At 39.1% G+C, this 20,014-nt stretch overlaps 2 protein-coding genes across 2 annotated transcripts; both read right to left on the bottom strand.

The window, feature by feature from the left end:
* Nucleotides 1-309: 309 nt before the first annotated feature.
* Nucleotides 310-6,181, bottom strand: LOC118799310 (aflatoxin B1 aldehyde reductase member 3-like). The gene is made up of 7 exons (XM_036559063.1): nucleotides 5,873-6,181; nucleotides 4,651-4,838; nucleotides 3,968-4,072; nucleotides 3,756-3,852; nucleotides 3,577-3,676; nucleotides 2,812-2,941; nucleotides 310-905 (listed from the first exon to the last, which is right to left on the bottom strand). Exons 1-7 carry the CDS (start codon nucleotides 6,075-6,077, stop codon nucleotides 696-698), a joined length of 1,035 nt encoding a protein of 344 aa, XP_036414956.1. The 5' UTR covers nucleotides 6,078-6,181; the 3' UTR covers nucleotides 310-695.
* A 4,758-nt stretch (nucleotides 6,182-10,939) lies between these two features.
* LOC118799993 (aflatoxin B1 aldehyde reductase member 3-like) lies at nucleotides 10,940-17,961 on the bottom strand. The gene is made up of 8 exons (XM_036560142.1): nucleotides 17,876-17,961; nucleotides 14,973-15,208; nucleotides 14,268-14,446; nucleotides 13,306-13,410; nucleotides 13,058-13,154; nucleotides 12,879-12,978; nucleotides 12,068-12,197; nucleotides 10,940-11,101 (listed from the first exon to the last, which is right to left on the bottom strand). Exons 1-8 carry the CDS (start codon nucleotides 17,959-17,961, stop codon nucleotides 10,940-10,942), a joined length of 1,095 nt encoding a protein of 364 aa, XP_036416035.1.
* Between the last annotated feature and the right edge of the window lie 2,053 nt (nucleotides 17,962-20,014).

Raw genomic sequence — 20,014 nt, 5'->3', positions numbered from 1 at the left:
TGCAGTTATAACTGTTTTGACCAAGTGTGTTAGACAGGAAAGACTGACCCTCTCCTGCTCTCACCCCCATCACTTTCTCTTTCTCTCTCTCGACTTTTAGAGTTTAGTCTGCTGATTTCTTTCTTTAAGCTTTTTTATCTTAGTTAAGCCTGGGTGTGAGGACGTGTGCTTGTGTGAACTTGTAAACTATTTTTATCCATTTTTTATCATTCTTTCAATTATGTTTCATTTTCATGTTCCTGTAACCCTGTAAAAACATTTTTCTTATACAATTTTGGGATATATTGCATCAAAGAAATAATGAAGGGGTGTTTTTCACACATTACTACATTTTATTTCAGTCATGCTGTGGTAAATTACCCAACACCAGTTTACCATTTGTATTACTTACAGATGACAGATAACTCAAAATCATCTTCACCAAAATAGGTGCTAATTCACAATGATTTCTAAGCTAAAGAGATTGGTTTACAGTGTGTTTTGTGGTTTACCTCTGATAAACTGTATATTGTTACATGCACTACAGTGTGCACACAATGTTTAGATTGAATTGTCAGTAACAGTGGTGGAATCAACAGTAAATGATCAATTATGCATGTAGTCTTAAAATAAGTTTGTTCATCTGATTATAGATTCTTATAAAATGACACAACTTTCTACTAGATCTTTTAGTAAAATGAAAACTGTAGAAGTGCTCATTTAAAAGCCAGAGTAAATGAGTCATCCTTAAATGCAGCCGGTATCAAACGGAAGTAGCTGGGGCACTCATGGGCCACCAGGTCCCAGCCATGCTTGAATGCATCCACGACCTCCTGCTTCAGAGGGCCTTCTTCAGCTGCTGCCAAGTTCTCCTGAAGCTGCTCCATGGTGGACATCCCAATGATGACACCATCACCAAGATCACCCTGAAAGTACCAGAGTGAGCTTAAAACCAGGAAACACTCAAGATACAAATAATGCATTAAGTCATTCAAGTAACACATGATTATGAAAACATGAACTGTTGCTTCATGTGTGGAACGTCCTGCTGTCTGAATTCTGCAGCTGAATTTTTATATACACTGCAAACAGTATTATGGATATAAAGCAATAGAATACAATACATTAGATTAAAATATAGGCACTAATTAATAAATTATGTTAAATTAATTAAATTACAATACATCTAATTAGTGAATTCAGCTACTTTAAGCTGCACTCATTGCTTATAGTGGCATTCAGTTGCATGCACATAGCTTGTTTCCATCTCCGTAGAAAAGCCAGTAGAATGAGACGCTCTGGAGCAGCCTAAGATCATCATGCACAGTGCCAAGTTTCAGCCAGAGGGGTAAAAAGCCCCCCCAGCTTGGGGCTGTTGAGTAATAGTTCTCTGAAATGATGGAGCGCTATCTACAGTCATGGCCGAAAGTGTTGGCACCCCTCAATTTTTTCCAGAAAATGAAGTATTTCTCCCAGACAATTATTGCAATTACACATGTTTTGTTATACACATGTTTATTTCCTTTGTGTGTATTGGAACAACACAAACAACAGAGGAAAAAAAAAGCCAAGAATGATAGAATTTCACGCAAAACTCCAAAAATGGGCCTGACAAAATTATTGGCACCTTTTCAAAATTGTGGGTAAATAACTTTGTTTCAAGCATGTGATGCTCGTTCAAACTCACCTGTGGTGCCTTGACTGTGTGCAAGGCATCATGAAATCTGAAGATTACCAAAGGATTTTGGGTCACAATGTAGGGCCCAGTGTCAGAAAGCTGGGTTTGCGTCCTAGGTCATGGGGCTTCCAGCAGGACAATGACCCCAAACATACTTCAAAAAGCACCCAAAAATGGATGGAAACAAAGCGCTGGAGAGTTTTGAAGTGGCCAGCAATGCGTCCGGATCTAAATCCCATTGAACACCTGTGGAGAGATCTTAAAATTGCTGTTGGGAGAAGGCACCCTTCAAAGAGACCTGGAGCAGTTTGCAAAAGAAGCATGGTCCAAAATTCCAGTTGAGAGGTCTAAGAAGCTTGTTGATGGTTATAGGAAGCGATTGATTTCAGTTATTGTTTCCAAAGGGTGTGCAACCAAATATTAAGTTGCCAATAATTTTGTCCGGCCCATTTTTGGAGTTTTGCGTGAAATTATATCATTTTTGGCTTTTCTTCTCTGTTTTTTGTGTTGTTCCAATACACACAAAGGAAATAAACATGCGTATAACAAAACATAACATGTAATTGCAATAATTTTCTGGGAGAAATACTTCATTTTCTGGAAAGATTTGAGGGGTGCCAACACTTTCAGCCATGACTGTAATATCTTTGGCACCATCCAACATTTCTTCTCAAATGTTCTCAATAAACTGGCTTAGTGATTACTTAGCAATTTGAATGATAATCAAGGATTTGAATGCATTCAGCCACAAAAGCATTAGTGAGGTCAGGCACTGATGTTGGATGATTAGTACTGGTACTGGACTCCAGAGAACACAGTTCCACTGCTCCACTGCTCCACAGCTCAATGCTCACTCTAGCTGATGAACTGAGCATGGCGGCCTTAGGTTCTTGTGCAGCTGCTCCAGAGTGTCCCATTCTATTGGAAATACTTTTCAGTAAGTCAGCAATGGGTTTCCTGAAAGTAGCTGAATTCACTAATTTGAAGTGATACTTTTGGACACATGGTGTTCTGTACTGTGATTTCATCCCCATCATTTTAGGAGAACTCAACCAATTCATTGAGTCTTAATGCCAATCCTTTAAGCTGACACCAGATCAGATCAGTTGGGATCTGTGATGCAGACAGGCCTTTTAGGATTGATGAACTCCTACCTTCAGCTGAGAGTGATGATACATCCAGCGTATGGCGGCTGATGTCAGAGTTGGCTTCTGTGGACCATAAGCTGCTTCAAGAGCCTTAAGAATGCCAGCTATGGCTTGGAAATTACTTTCTTTCCAGTACCTAAAACACAGGTACTTCATCACAGATGAAGAATGCCACAGAAAATCACTTATTTGTTGGAATTCATTCCATTCCAACAGTCGTCATAATAGATGCACTAGACAAAATGAGCCATTTCACACCAAGATATATGTCCCTCAACCTCATCATTCCATTCCTTATTACTTAATACGTAAATTCCACTGTGCCAGCTACACTGCTACACTGTACTGTCTGCAGCTATACTCTAGTGCAACTACTAAGAATTGCTGATGATTCAGGTCTTCTTCAGGAAGTAATCCTTCCAGTAGACTCTTAGCCGAAATTTGCTTATTCAGTTTTGCACTGGAGCTGAGAGACTTACAGTTAGCAACTGTATGACATTCTGTAATCTACCTGTTATCAAATGGGCATTTCAGGCTATAAAATAGCTGCTACTGTACTGTACAATGGCTGTACATGTTTATATTTGCCATACACTGCAACAAACTACATAAGTAAGTTTGTTTTAGATTAGTTGGCCTCATAACTCCAGTGCATAACTAAAGAAAACAGACTTTGCACACTAGACAAATAATCGCTTTATAAGTGAGAACCAGAGTATAAAAACCGTATAATGGCTACTCGACTATACTGAGAACAAGCTTTATCATTACCTGTCTCTGTAGATAGCAGCTACCTTAGATCCAAAGAAGCGTCCTGCAGGTTGTTTCCCATCTTTGTCCTCATAATGATACCGCCCAGTAAGCAGACCACCTGCACAGACAAAACAGTCAAGCTTCTTCAAAGACTGTGACACTAAAGGTCTCGATAAAAGACGTGAGCAGTGTTGTACCTGCGAGCGGATTGAACGCATAGAAACGGATGCCGAAGTGTCGCAAGCATGGAATGAGTTCTGTCTCCACTTGTCGTGTGGTGGCATTGTACATGCCCTTTAAAACCAGATAACAGATCAAAAACTGAGCTGTAGGCTCCGTTTGAAACACACAGGCAACAAATACAGTCCTATATATATATATATATATATATATGCTTTTTCACTTTCACCTGATAGACTGTGGGAAGCACCCAGTTGTTGTGTTTGCAGATGGAGTAGATTTCAGCCACTTCCCAGGAGGCATAGTTGGATAAGCCCAGTTCTTTGAACTTTCCCTGATAATATAAAATGTTAAAAAAATGTTCAAACTTAAAAAAATTTAAGACTTTAAAATTAAAGTCAAATTTAAAGATGATAATGTCAGTAGTGATACAGCTTTAACTCCTAATCCTGAAGGGTTTGTTTCCTTTTTTAATGTCTTGCTGAAACTGGATTACTTGCACTGTAAATTGAGCAACAACAAGATATATCATATGAACTCAATTTAGTGTTATTTTAGTGAATATTTTGTCAGAAACACAAAATAATTCTAAACAGGACTTATTCCATTTCACCAATTCATAAGTACTAAATTAACGGAGTAGTAGTTCATGTTCAGTTAAGTTTCAAGCTTTACTAAAAGACTAATATCTGAGTATTTAAGGTTTGACGAAAAGCAATGCATCCACTTCTAGACTATCTTTCATGCACTTAACAAAAACTGAAGTTTTTTTGTAAGTAATAATGTTTGGTTTTGTTTCTTCTGGCAGTGGACCTAAGAGTCACAAAGCAATACACAGCTTGTTGGCAGGTGTAAGTACATGATACGTTGGTAAAGGCCCTGACGAGAAGTGATCAACTGGGTTGCTTCTACCTCTTTATAGAGCTCATTGCAGGCCTGGAGTGTGTCCTGAATAGGGGTCTGGTGGTCAGGCAAGTGCAGGTAAAAGATGTCCACACTCTGGGTCCGAAGCCTCTTCAGAGAGGTTTCCAGCTGAAACCGCAAACGTTCTGGCTTCAGTGAATTGCCTTCCAGTGGATTCGCTTTGGTGGCAATTTTAACTCGGGAACAAGAATTAAAAACATATATACATACAGAAATAATTAAATAAGATATTAAAATTGGCCTCTGGTTCTGTTTGATTGTCTAGTTCTGCAGCATTTTAATCACATCATGAGTATGAAGTTTGTTGATGCTTGACTGTGCTGCAAATTGGTCATCATGTTTCACTGGGTGTTTTTTTTTATTTTAGTCCTGAAGGGCCAGAATCCAGCACAGTTGGGTGTTTTCTGTCCTCTTGCACAAAGATTTAACTTTCAGCTTATCCTTTAAAGGGGCACTGTGGCCAAAACAATAATGCAACCGTTGCTTCACCTGTTGTAAACATGCCTGCTTACCTCCTACAGTGGTGCCACAATAGTCACAATAGTGAGTGAGATTATCTGGTTTAAAGACTAGAAAACCTCCTTCTGGTAATGTGTCTTGTAGGTGGGAGGAAAAGTAGTTGAAAAACTACAGCTGCTTTGGTGCGGACACCTGAGAGCAGGCGGTTAGAAATGTTTACTGTTTCCTTGCTGGCTGGCTAATGCTAAAGGAAGCTGAATAGCTGTCGTCACTGCTAGGAAGCACAATTTCTGTACTTATTAGCCTCAACATCCTTGGCTATACTAGCAGTCATGATTTATCACCACAGGGAGGACTGTAAATGGTTGCAGTAATGAATGCCAGGTATTGCAGTAAGAAAACACTGATGGACAAAAACACAAAAAAGACACAATATCATTAATTCAGTCAAACAGATCAGTCTGAGCGATGCAGTGCTGCACAACAGAATATTACACAACATGATAGACATAGTAAATACTAGTTTTATGCCTGAGTACCACTTTGTTAGGTTTAGTTGGTTTATTTGAGCAGGAAAATCACTAAACTGTGCTGAACTCTCTCCAAAACTAGAACTGATGAGACCTACACTAAACAATTTACAGAGTGCATCCAACTGGGCAATTTCACCCAAATTTTAAAGGGGCTTGTATGGTCCTCTTAGATTACATCATCAGTATTGTGTTGCAGGGACTGCTATCAAAGGCCATACCTGTCTTGGGAAATTGCATGCCTCCTATTGTTGTCTCTGACTGTCCATCTGCGTACAAGAAGGCAGTGTCCAGCTCATGGTGACCACGCTTCAGAAACGCCTGGACCATTTTGCCGCTCAGGTCTGCATCTGCACTCCCTCCGAATGCTATCGTCCCCAAAATGGTAGCTGGGATCTTTGACTTTCCGCTTGGACTCAACGACATACTGACAGACTGCTCAGTGTGAGAGTTTAAAACTGGTAATCAGTCTGTGCTGAGCTGTGTACAGGCCAGTTCTCACTGCACACAGCATAGTGAGTCAGCTGAGCTGAGTTAAACAGATAAAAACAAAAAAGGGCAGAGCATTCAGGGGACACGCCCTTGGTTTATTTTTATAGTGGACTTTTGACCATCTGACATTCACAGGATTGGTCTGTTCTTCCAAAAAAAAACAAAAAAAAACATCTACAATGCCATGTGGTGTCTTCTGTGAAGTAACCAGCATATGTTGTGTTTTGGATGCTGGTGTCCTGGGTGGCCAGCTACAACCAAACCAGTATAGACCAACCCAATATAGACCAGCATGGAACTTAAGCTGGTTTTTTTTTCAGCAGGGAAAGGTTTAGTTTGTGATGTTTACTTACCCTCCCTGATTTCACATTCTTCTGGGAAAAAAAACAACATAAAGCAGCATGGCTGGTCACCAGCAGAACCAGCATATGCTGTGTTTTGGATGCTCGCATGCTGATCAGCAGCAATGGAATTTATTAAGCTGATCACCAGCAAAACCATCATATGATGGAGTTATGGAATAACTGCAGTTTTGGGTAGAGGTGGGTAATCCAGGTCCAAAAAGTAAAAACCTTCCCCAGGATTTTGTTCCAACTGCTTGATTTCTCTAATTTGCTCAAACCAGCAGCAAAGGTGTTCAGGCAGTTGGAACAAAATCCTGGGGAGGGTTTTTACTTTTTGGATCTGGATTACCCACCTCTAGTTTTGGGGGTGCTTAGAACGCCTCCTCTTCGCATGCCCTGTTGAAATCCTTACCTTCCACTCCCCATTAAGTTCTTGCGATCCCCACCACCACCCCATCTTCTCCCTGTTCCTCAGTCCTACCACAATTGCAAGGGAGTCCAGCCTTCTAGCTACAGGCAAAGGCCTCCCAGAACTCCAGCCCAAATTCTCAGAGTTCACCTCCCTCCCTCAATCAGTCTTTCCTCATACTACCACCAAACGCTGAAGGCACGGTCGGAACTCGAAAATTGTGTTTTGGATGCTGGTAGACCAGCGTGACCATGCAAGGTGACCAGCTAAACTAGCAACAGACCACCATAAACCAGCATGGACCAGTTTAGACCAGGTGTTCTTGAAGGTGGAAGGAGCTCTTGGAAAACTACAACTGCTTTTGTGTGGACACTTAAGAGCAGGCGGGTAGACATGTTTACTGTTTCCTTGCCAGCTGGCTAATGCTGAAGGAAGCTGGATGGCTGTCGTCACTGCTAAAAAAGCCCAGTTTCTGTTTTTTTAGCCTCAACATCCTTGGCTACGTTAGCAGACTCTCTCCAGGACTGGAATTAATGAGTCCTGCGTAAACGATAGTTTAATGCACAGAGTGCATCCAGTTGGGCAATTTCACCCAAGTTCTAAAGAGGCTATCTGAGGACATTCCTTGCAGGAAACCCAGGAAAGACCTTTGATCCTCCTGGCCCAAGTCCAAGTGAGCTATAAGTACATGTATTGTTTAGGTCACTGCAAGTTGGGCAGCTAAATGAAGTGCACACATCATAGTGAGTCAGCAGATCTGAGGTAAAAGATGAAAAACAAAAAGGGTCAGAGCGTTCGAGGGATTCGCCTTTGGTTTACTTTTGGAGTGGACTTTTGATTTGGGCTGTTCTTACAAAAAAATACTATGTGGTTTGTCCCTGCTAAGAAAACCAGCAGCAAACCAGCATATGTTGTGTTTTGGATACTGGTGTGCTGGATGACCAGCTAAATGAGTACCAGACCAGCATAAACCAGTATAGACCAGCATGGAACTCAAGCTGTTTTTTTTTTTCAGCAGGGAAAAGTTTTGTTTGTGATGTTTACTTACTATCCCTGATTTCTCTCTTAGAAAAAATAGCAAAGTGCAGCATCACTGCTCACCAGCAAAAGTTCAGCATACCAGCATATGCTGTATTTTAAATGCTGCTGTGCTGGTCAGCAGCAACAGAGGTTAATACATGGATCACCAACAAAAACAGCATTTGTTGTGTTTTGGTTGCTGGTATGCTGGTCAACCATCATGACCATGCTGGGGGGGCCAGCTAAACCAGCATGGACCGGTAGAGACCAGGTACTTTTTTTTCCAGCAGGGATGTTTTTCTGCTTTTAGCCACACAATGTTAGCAAAATTCAAATAGTCTTATAACTGCAGTGCTTTCTGGTACACACTGTAGTTTCTTCTCGAGTTTGACCAGAAGTTACAGTTCAGTTAACTACTGAACATAAATGTAGTGTAAAAATAGCACATAATTTAATAACATCTGACGACTTAGTTGATTAACCCTTGTGTGGTGTTCAGGTCTGTGGGACCCATTTTCAATGTTTACCAAAAGAAAAAATGATGCGATTAATTATTATTTCAACCTCAGATTTCTTGGCCTTTGCTCATTTTCGGTGAAGAACATATAAAATAACACATTTTCAGTGCCTTCACTCTGTTCACCCCCCACACATTTATATTACACATGTGGTGTTAGGGTGAACCCACGGGGAATAAAAGTGTGGAGGTGCTGTGTCCTTCACTCTGTTCTCCTCCTACATGGCCTGCTGTTAGTGTGTGTGTGTGTGTGTGTGTGTGTGTGTGTGTGTGTGTGTGTGTGTGTGTGCGCGTGTGTGTGTGTGTGAGGGTGGACAACATGGACAGGCTGCTGACTGGCTACAGCTGCTAAAGGAGAACCCTACGCTGGACACTTGTGGTATTTTAAACATCTGGTATTTTTACATAAATTGCTATGGCTGTATTGACCTAAAAAACAATAATGTGGTGGGTCCACCAGACCACTGAGTAACAAACACATCAACACCACACAAGAGTCAAAAAAGCTCTGATTCCGCTTACAGATATTTTAGCTGTTTCTTTTATGTATCTTTATCCAGTGTTTAGGATGTGGATTTCCCATACAATCAGACTAGACTCAGGAAAATCTAGACAAAAATGATAAACTCTACTAAGCAAAAATAATGCTGTGTGAGAAACTACTCAAATGATGATGTTTGAGCCTTTTAAAGAATACTTAAAAAAGGAATAAAATAATAACAAAAGGTTTAACAATTTGTTTCATGTCTGATGTCCAAATACTTTTTGGGACCACTGTACACAAAGTGGTGCTGATGTTACATCAACACTTCCCCATAGGTACAGATGTGTCTTGAATATTCAGCAATGTCTTCACAGAAAGGTCACACTCTTTACATGTAGCTAAACACTGACCATTAAAATTTCTGGTTAAAAGTTTCTTAGATATAAAATCAGAAAACATACCAGATCTCCATGCTTGTAGGTGGTTTATGTGAAAGTGATTAAGTTTTACATATGTAGATAATATCATTCATGTCTGTGTTTAGGAAAATAAATAGATAAAAAATGTTTGTAATAGGTGTTATTTTGAATTAGGGGTGTGGAACTGGGTTCCTTTTGGGTCACAGCTTTACGGAGTTAAATGCACCATATAAAACTCATCTGAGCTGTGATCCAGGAGGAACTCAGTTTGACACTGATTCTAAAGGTGCCACCACATCAGCTACCCATGAATGTAGCCCCTTGTAAGTGTAGTTAATTTGATGCCCAGTAGGTGGCAGAGTAACCCCTATGTAAGCACTGTGATGGTGCAAGTTATGTGGGTCAGTGGGTCAGTCCTGCTTTGGTCCTTGTAGATTACTGCTTTGATTCTGCATAACATAAAACCTTTTTTTTAGTTTATTCCCAAATGGATCCATCTTTCTACAAAATGGGACCAAAAACAAAGTGAATCTGAGTGACAGATCAGCCTCTAAAAACCTTTACAATTACTCAGTTCTTTTTGTCAGTGCATGTACAGAATACAGTGTTTTCTCTTACGTTTGTTTAAGATATCTGTCTGAGTGCTGCAGTTTTACAGTGCCAGGATGATTTACACTACTTCTTCTGATTTTCTGCATTTTTACTCTATTTGCAATATCTTGTGTTATTATAGAGGAGAGATGTCCAAGCTTTTCTGTCTCTAGGGGGCCAGAATGTAATGTCTGTGGTGGGCTGAAGACTAAAACGACAAAGCTGTATACAAATAAGAGAGATAGTTGGGTTTCAGTTTGAGCTGATTGAATCATATGATCACATAATTGATAGTTTTACTATTATAAATATTAGTCCTGAATAATTTCCATTGCTACAGTAACAATGTAGTCAGTGATGATTGCATGGTGTCAGAGGTTGTAGTTTGTTTTTTTTTTGGTTCAAAACATACTTCAAACTGTGTGTTTTCTTATGACAAGAACTAAAAATCTTAAAAGAAAAATATGTTGCAAAAAAAGTTTAGCCTGCTGATTTCTTTCTTTAGGCTTTTGTCTTAGTTAAGCCTCTGCATGTGAGGTTATGTGTGTTTGTATTACCACATATTAACCTACTGAAATGATTTTTATCCATTCTTTTAATTATGTTTCACTTTTATGTTTCTTTAATCCTTCACAGAAAAAAAAATATTTTTCTTGTTCAATTTTTATAATCTATTCAATTCAAGTTCTCTTTTGCATCAAAGAAATGATGAATGTGTGTTTTCATACCTTTCATCATTTTATTTCACTCATGCTGTGGTAAGTTGACCATCACCTGTTTACCATTTGTGATTATTACAGAAGACGCATTACAAAATCATCTTTACAATGGTTCACAGTGTGTTTTGTGGTTTACCTCTGATAAACTGCATATTGTTACATGCACTACAGTGTGCACACAATGTTTAGATTGAATTGTCAGTAACAGTGGTGGAATCAACGGTACATGATCACTTATGCATGTAGTCTTTTAAAATAAGTCAGATTAAAGGTGTCATCCTTCAATACAATGTCTAACGGAAGTAGCTGGGGCACTCGTGGGCCACCAGGTCCCAGCCATGCTTGAATGCATCCACGACCTCCTGCTTCAGAGGGCCTTCTTCAGCTGCTGCCAAGTTCTCCTGAAGCTGCTCCATGGTGGACATCCCGATGATGACACCATCACCAAGATCACCCTGAAAGTACCAGAGTGAGCTTAGAACCAGGAAACACTCAAGATACAAATAATACATTAAGTCATTCAAGTAACACATGATTATGGAAAGAGGTGTTGCTTCGTGTGGGAGAACGTCCTGCTGTCTGAAGTCTGCAGCTGAATTTTTATATACACTGCAAACAGTATTATGGATATAAAGCAATAGAATACAATACATTAGATTAAAATATAGGCACTAATTAAGTCATGATGTTATTAATATATATTAATTAAAATATTAATTATATTAAAATATATCTAATTAGTGAATTCAGCTATTTTAAGCTACACTCATTGCTTATGGCGTTTGTTACCATCTTTGTCAAAAAGCTAATAGAACGGGATGCTCTAGGGCAGCCGCACATAAGCCTAAGATCATCATGCCCAGCGCCAAGTTTCAGCCAGAGGGGTATAAAGCCCCCCCAGCTTTGGGATGTTGAGTAGTAGTTCTCTGAAATGATGGAGCGCTATCTCATACCTTTGGCACCATCCAACATTTCTTGTCAAATGTTCTCGATAAACTGGCTCAGTGATTACTTAGCAATTTGAATGATAATCAAGGTGTTTACAAGTCATTATAAAGTCATGTTTAGCACTGAACATTCTCTACGTGGGTCAGCTATTATCGGCTATGCCGATGCCTGGCACTGAGCATGGCGGCCTTAGGTTCATGTGCAGCTGCTCCAGAGTGTCCGATGCTATTGGAAATGCTTTTCAATGGACATTATGCGTTGTGCGCAATGTGTTCCCTTAAAGTAGCTGAATTCACTAATTTGAAGTGATACTTATGGACACATGGTGTTCTGTACTGTGATTTCATCCCCATCCTTTCTGGAGACCACAACCAATTCATTGAGTCTTAATGCCAATCCTTTAAGCTGACACCAGATCAGATCAGTTGGGATCTGTGATGCAGACAGGCCTTTTAGGATTGATGAACTCCTACCTTCAGCTGAGAGTGATGATACATCCAGCGTATGGCGGCTGATGTCAGTGTTGGCCTCTGTGAACCATATGCTGCTTCAAGAGCCTTAAGAATGCCAGCTATGGCTTGGAAATGGCTTTCTTTCCAGTACCTAAAACACAGGTACTTCGTCACAGATGAAGAATGCCACAGAAAATCACCTATTTCTGCTTTTGAACATCATTCCGTAGAGCACCTTTAACACAGAACCCCCATCACAGAGGAATGTTGAGAACAGGCACTAGGCAAAATGAGCTATTTTACACCAAGACATATGTCCCTCAGAATCATTTCAGCTCCATGTATTAATTAATACATTCATTCCACTGTGCCAGCTACACTGTATTACAGCGACTGAGAATTGCTGATGATTCGGGTCTTTTTCAGCAAGTAGTCTTTCAAGTATGTTCAGCCAAAAATCTATTGAAGCGATCTCCTTCTTAACCATGTTTAGTGTCCAAATTTGCTTCTTTAGTTTTGCACTGGAGCTGAGTGACTAAACACCAGTTAGCAACTCTGACTATGATGTTCTCTAATCTATCTGTTATCAACTGGGCATTTCAGGCTATAAAATGGCTGCTGCTACTGTACAATGGCTGTACATGTTTATAGATTATTGTAACAAACTACATGAGTAAGTTTGTTTTAGATTAGTTGGTCTCACAGCTCCAGTGCATAACTAAACTAATCCTGAACTAATCACTTTAAAAGAGAACACTGAAGTATAAAAACACAAGATTTAAAAACTTTATAATGGCTACTCTAATATACTGAGACCAAGCTTTATCATTACCTGTCTCTGTAGATAGCAGCTACCTTAGATCCAAAGAAGCGTCCTGCAGGTTGTTTCCCATCTTTGTCCTCATAATGATACCGCCCAGTAAGCAGACCACCTGCACAGACAAAACAGTCAAGCTTCTTCAAAGACTGTGACACTAAAGGTCACGATAAAAGACGTGAGCAGTGCCGTACCTGCGAGCGGATTGAACGCATAGAAACGGATGCCGAAGTGTCGCAAGCATGGAATGAGTTCTGTCTCCACTTGTCGTGTGATGGCATTGTACATGCCCTTTAAAAACCAGATAACAGATCAAAAACTGAGCTTTAGGCTCCGTGTATAACACACAGGCAAAAAATACAGATTTTTTTTATATATATATATATATATATATATATATATATATATATATATATATATATATATGCTTCTTCACTTTCACCTGATAGACTGTGGGAAGCACCCAGTTGTTGTGTTTGCAGATGGAGTAGATTTCAGCCACTTCCCAGGAGACATAGTTGGATAAGCCCAGTTCCTTGAACTTTCCCTGATAATATAAAATATTAAAAGTTAGATATGCGATCTGAAGGAACTTAAAGAGTGAAATAAAATTCAAAGATGACATTGTCAGTAATTACACAGCTTAAACTCCTAATCCTGGAAGGTTTGTTTCCTTTTTTAATGCCCTACTGAAACTGGATTACTTTGAACAACAACTAGATATGTGACTTAAATCCAGTTTTGAATCTGCAACATGGATCACTTTTACAAGTCTAAGACTAAAAAAATGTAGAATTAATGGAAATCTGCTGAAGCCAGAGCCCCCTCAGTAAAACCAGATCTAATCCTCACACTAATGCAATAACAAAACCTTTTAAAAGGACAGGTGTACAGCGTGTTGTCATTGTTATTGAAGCGGGATTATCGAACTTACAACTTGTTTTATTTTTATGAAGTTTTTTGGGGGGGGGTTCAATTTCAGTTTAACATTAGTTAGTTTTAAGGTTGCATTACTTTTCTTCTGCACAGGAGGAATCTGCATTTGTTTAGATTATGTTTTAGTGTTATTTTTATTATTATGGTGAATATTTTGTCAGAAACACTAAATAATTCTGAACTGGACGCCTTCCAGTGAGTTTCACCAATTCATCAGTCCTAAATTAGCATAACATTAGATTATGCTTAGTTAAGTTTCAACCTTTGCTAAAAGACTAATATCTGAGTATTTAAGCTTTAACAAATAAGTAATGCATCCACTTCTAGACCATCTTTCACGCACTGAAAACAAAAACAAAAGTTTTTTTTTCTAGAGTCACAAAGCAATACACAGCTTGTCGGCAGGTGTAGGTATATGATACTTTAGTAAAAGCCTTGATAAGACAAGACAAGCTGGGTTGTCTCTACCTCTTTGTGGAGCTCATTGCAGGCCTGAATAGGGGTCTGGTGGTCAGGAAAGTGCAGGTAAAAGATGTCCACACTCTGGGTCTGAAGCCTCTTCAGAGAGGTTTCCAGCTGAAACCGCAAACTTTCTGGCTTCAGTGAATTGCCTTCCAGTGGATTCGCTTTGGTGGCAATTTTAACTGGGGAACAAGAATTAAAAACATATATACATACAGAAATAATTAAATAAGATATTAAAATTGGCCTCTGTTTGATTGTCTAGTTTTGCAGCAATTTAATCACATCACGACTATGAAGTTAACAGAGGAGGGAACAGAGGAGTCTGATTGATGCTAGTTTTATGCCTGAGTGCCTCTTTAATTTTTAGGTTTAGTTGCTTTATTTGTTCAAGAAAAACAGCACTAAACTGTGCTGGACTCTCCCCAGAACTGGGAATTACTGAGTGCTACGATAAACAATATTTTAATGCACAGAGTGCACCAAATGGGCAATTTTACCCAAGTTCTAAAAAGGCTATCTGAGGACATTCCTTGCAGGAAACTTAGGAAAGAGCTTTGATCCTCCTGGCCCAATTCCAAAGCTGAGCTAGAAGTACATGTATTGTTAAGGTCACTGGAAGGTGGGCAATGAAAGTGAAGCAATCCATATGGTGCTTATAGGTTACATCATCAGTATTGTGTTGCAGGGACTGCTATCAAAGGCCATACCTGTCTTGAAATTGCATGCCTCCTATTATTTTCTCTGACTGTCCACCTGTATATATGAAGGCAGTGTCCAGCTCCTGGTGACCGCGCTCCAGAAACACCTGGACCATTTTGCTGCTCAGGTCTGCATCTGCACTCCCTCCAAACGTCATCGTCCCCAAAACAGTAGCTGGGATCTTTGACTGTCCGGTTTGACACAACGACATACTGACAGACTGCGAACAGTGTGAAACTTTAAAACTGGTAATAAGTCGCTACTGGGCTGCGTTCAGGCCTGTTCTCACCGCACACATCACAGTGAGTCAGCTGAGCTGAGTTAAACAGATAAAAACCAAAAAGGGCAGAGCATTCGGTGGACACGCCCTTGGTTTGCTTTTGGAGTGGACTTTTCACCGTCTAACGTTCACAGTAAAAAAAAAAAAACACCTACAACACTATGTGATTTGTTCCGTGAAGAAACCAGCATATGTTGTGTTTTGGATGCTGGTGTGCTGGGTGGCCAGCTAAACCAGTAACAGACAGAGTATAGACCAGCATGGAAGCTGTTTTTTCAGCAGAGAAAGGTTTATTTTGTGATGTTTATTTGAAATCTCTAAATTTCACATCCCTCTTAGAAAAAATAGCATAGAGCAGCATCACTGCTCACCAGCAAACGTTCAGCATACCAGCATATGCTGTGTTTTGAATGCTGGTGTGCTGGTCAGCAGCAATGGAAGTTATTACATGGATCACCAACAAAAACAGCATATGTTGTGTTTTGGTTGCTAGTATGCTGGTCAACCATCATGACCATGCTGGGGGACCAGCTAAACCAGCGTAGACCAGTTGAGACCAGGTACTGTTTTTTCCAGCAGGGATGTTGTTCTGATTTTAGCCACACGATGTCAGCAAAACTCAAATAGTCTTACAACTAAAATACTTTCTGGTACACACTGTAGTTTCTTCTCGAGTTTGACCAGAAGTTGCAGTTCAGTTAATTACTGAACATAAATGTAGTGTAAAAATAGCACAGAATTTAATAACATCAAATGACTGTTGATTAAAAAAGCTCAGATTCTCTTTACAGATATTCTAGGCTTTTCATTTATGTATCGTTATCCAATGTTTAGCACATGGATTTCCACAACTCAGTCAGACTAATAGACTGACTAGACTCAGGACAATCTAAAAAAATCATAAACTCTGCTAAGCAAAAATAATGACATGTCAGTCTTAAAGTAATCTTTAAGGTCTCTAAAAATGCTTCAGCCTTTCAAAGAATAAATTAATTATTAAAACGACTAGATTTGACATTTTGTTTCATGACTAATTCCCAAATACTTTTTGGGACCGCTGTACACAAAGTGGTGCTGATGTTACATTAATACTTCTCCTTAGCCATAAAAAACATTATGCCCTGAACATTGCTAAATACCAGTAAAGGGTAACTACCAGTTAAGATTTCTGGTTAAAAGTTTCTTAGACATAATCAGAAAACATACCAGATCTTCATGCTTGTAGGTGGTTTATGTGAAAGTGATTGAGTTAACATATGTGGATAGTATCATTCATGTCTATATGTAGAAAAATAAATAGATAAAAAAATGTTTGCAATAGGTGTTATTTTGAATTAGGGGTGTGGAAATGGATTTTTATCAGTTCACAGCTTTGCAGAGTTAAATGCACCTTATAAAACTCATCAGAGCTGTGATCCAGAAGGAACTCAGTTTGACACTGATTCTAAAGGTGCCACCACATCAGCTACCTTTGAATGTAGCTCTTTTAACAGTGTAGTTAATTTGGTGCCCAGTAGGTGGCAGTGTAACCCCTATGTAAACACTGTGATGGTGCATGTTATGTGAGTCAGTGGGTCAGTCCTGCTTTGGTCCTTGTAGATTACTGCTTTGATTCTGCATAACATAAAACCTTTTTTCAATTTATTCCCAAATGGATCCATCTTTTTACAAAATGGGACCAAAAACAAAGTCAGTCTGAGTGACAGATCAGCCTCTAAAAACCTTTACAATTACTCAGTTCTTTTTGTCAGTGCATGTACAGAATACAGTGTTTTCTCTTATGTTTGTTTAAGATATCTGTCTGAGTACTGCAGTTTTTACAGTGCCAGGATGACTTACACTACTTCTTCTGATTTTCTGCATTTTTACTCTGTTTGCAATATCTTATGTTATTATAGAGGAGAAATGTCCAAACTTTTCTGTCTGTGGGGGCCAAAACGTAATGTCTGTGGTGGGCTGAAGGCTAAAAAGACAAAGCTGCATACCAATAAAGGAGATAGCTGGGTTTCATATCAAGTTCAATGAGTCATATGATCATATAAATGTTTTTGTATAATAAATATTAGTCCTGAACAATTTCCTTTGGTACAGTGACAATATAGTCAGTGACGAATGCATGGTGTCGGGGTTGTGGTTTGTTATTTTGGTAACTTCAAACTGTATGTTTTTTAGTAAAAGTACTAAAATTCTTAAAAGAAAAATAAGTTGTAAAAAATGGATTTATTCTCTAACTTCATAGTTTTAAAATGCTTGCACAGAGATACTCAGCTGTGGTTACAGTGATAAAACAGATGGATTTTGACTTCATTTCCTAATATGTTGTTACTATGTCTCACTATGATGGATGTTGTCTGGCCTCCAATCCATAAAGTTTTGATGTGGAACCAAACATTAGCTCCCAAACACACCTGTTTCAGGTAAACCGGCAACCATGATCCTGGACGCATGCAGGCCCAAGGGCGGCAGGATTTGGTTTTCTATAACAAGGACACACTGCAAAATCGTAATTCACAGCAGAGTGGTAAGGTGGGAGGTGAAGAAAAACATGAACACTTGTTTAATTTATAACTGCCCAAATAATCCTCAACCGGTCTGGAACAGTGGTACTGTACAGAACTGTGTTCCATTATACCTGAGAACATGCCAGTAGTTGAATGTGATGGTGGCAGCATTGTGAACTGGAGATGTTCTGCTGCACTGGGACTTGGCTCTGGTCATCACAGAATGGAACGCAAGTTCTGTTTAGTGTCAAAGAAATAGTTCCCTGCGTCTGTGAGCTGGAGCTGAGTTGCAGGTGGGTCAAGCAGCAAGCCAATAGTGAAAACAAGCCTCCTCTAGTCAAACATGGTTTAACAAACAACAGTCCAGATCTAAACCCCTCTGAGAGAAAGTAGCAGAGTATCGGAGCTTGAAGAAATCAGACAAAGCTTTTCCACAGCAGTCTGACTGAACAATGACATTAGGAAGTGTTTAAAGAGGTCAAGGTGCTCAAGGTGACATAACTCGATAACATTCTATGTCAAAATTAGCCTGAAGAGCAAACTGGTTGCATGTCACCATAGTTTAAAGCCTGAAATTCATTGTTATTTTTTACTACGATATTTTCCTTTTCAATACTGATATTACAAAATGCAGCGATATGTGTCAATGCTGATATACGATATTCTCTGTTGATGTCAATTCTGATTTATACACATAAAAGGCCAAAATTTTAGTGTAGTAGCCCAAAGCCAGCGAAACACTTTGCTCTCCCAGAGCTCAATAAATTTATCATCAATTATAGGTTTGAAATATCAGTCAAATCTAAACATCGGTGTTAATTGTCCACCATTATTGATTTACCAATGTGTTTCTAATCTTTTGCAAGGCAGATCACAAAATGAAGCAATATAATAAGTATTTAATACTTATTTTAATACAAATAAGTATTTTCTCCTTATCATGCAGTCCTACTGTAGACAGCAATGTTAGGTAAGAAAGACGTAAATCACCCAGCTTCCTGTAGGTGAGGTGAGTGCTTTTTTATTAGGTACTTGAAGTCCATGCTCCTTGGCTTGCCAAAATAAGCTCTCATAAATATTGATCGTCATAAGTAGATGTTTATTACTCATGCCAGTGAAAACTTTACAGTAAAAACTGCTGACAAAGCTTGAAAATTTTAAAGAATACTGAGTTTCCATTTGAGATTTACCTTGAATGTACCACCACTTTTTTTTTTTGTGTGAAGAGAAGATATGTGTGGTTCATTTTTCCATAATTGTTGTAATAAATGATCTGCGCATCTTGAAGAATTTTAATGATCAATTAGATCATAATTTGACCATCATTCATTTAAAACCCTTCCCATATGTGTTTCCACATACTGTGCATGCCTGCAGCCCCCCAACCCCCCTTTCCAAGTGTCTTAAAATACCAGTAGATGTTTTTGTAGGTGCATTTTAGCTTGCTGATTGTGTTCTAACCATGGAAGGAGGTGTTGAACCTTGACTGACAATGACCCTTGATATTTGAACCACTGAATACTTTGCATGCCTCTTTGCCCAGCTTATGGCTCTGTAGCATTTGTAGCATGTGCAGCCTGGTGTGTAACCTGCACTGCCAATAGATCATTTGTGTGAGATTTCTTCTTCTTCCGTACTGAGGAAGCATGAAAGAATACATGCCTGTACAGCCATTAAGTTAACATGTATACTTGGTTGAATGAAGCTGCAGATGTTATTTTTTCTCTCTAGTAATATCCATTTTAAACCCGTGAGCAGTATGTTAATATTCAATGAGTTGATTTGTTCAGATTTAGAGCAGGAGAAACACTAAAATACCAAAAAGATAAGTAACTACATGGACTTTTTAGCATGTTCAGTTCATTAGAAAGTGACATAAATCTGACTCTGGGGACCAGGGATGGATTAAAATCCCCTCCTAAAACTGTCCTAGCGATGCCTCTGATATTCAGCCTCTGAGGTCTGGTCATTTTCTGATGTGATATTTGCTCTCTGAGGTGATATTTTGTCATTTTCTGAGGTGATATTTGGTCTCTGAGGTGATGTTTAGTCAATTTCCGAGGTGATATTTGGTCTCTGAGGTGATATTTGGTAATTTTCTGGTGTGATCTTTGATCTTTGATGTGATATTTGGGTTGTGTCCAAAACCACATGCTACCATACTAAATACTATGTCAAAAATAGTACACCACCAAGAAAAGTCTGTTCATTAGTGTAGTATGAATGGTATAGCAGTGTGTGGTTTGGGCGCAGCTCTGGTAATTTTCTAA

The sequence above is a fragment of the Colossoma macropomum genome, unplaced genomic scaffold (genome assembly GCF_904425465.1).
Source record: "Colossoma macropomum unplaced genomic scaffold, Colossoma_macropomum, whole genome shotgun sequence".
Lineage (NCBI taxonomy): Eukaryota > Metazoa > Chordata > Actinopteri > Characiformes > Serrasalmidae > Colossoma > Colossoma macropomum.
The sequence above is the reverse complement of the archived record's forward strand: the minus strand, read 5'-3'. Positions and strand labels throughout refer to the sequence as shown.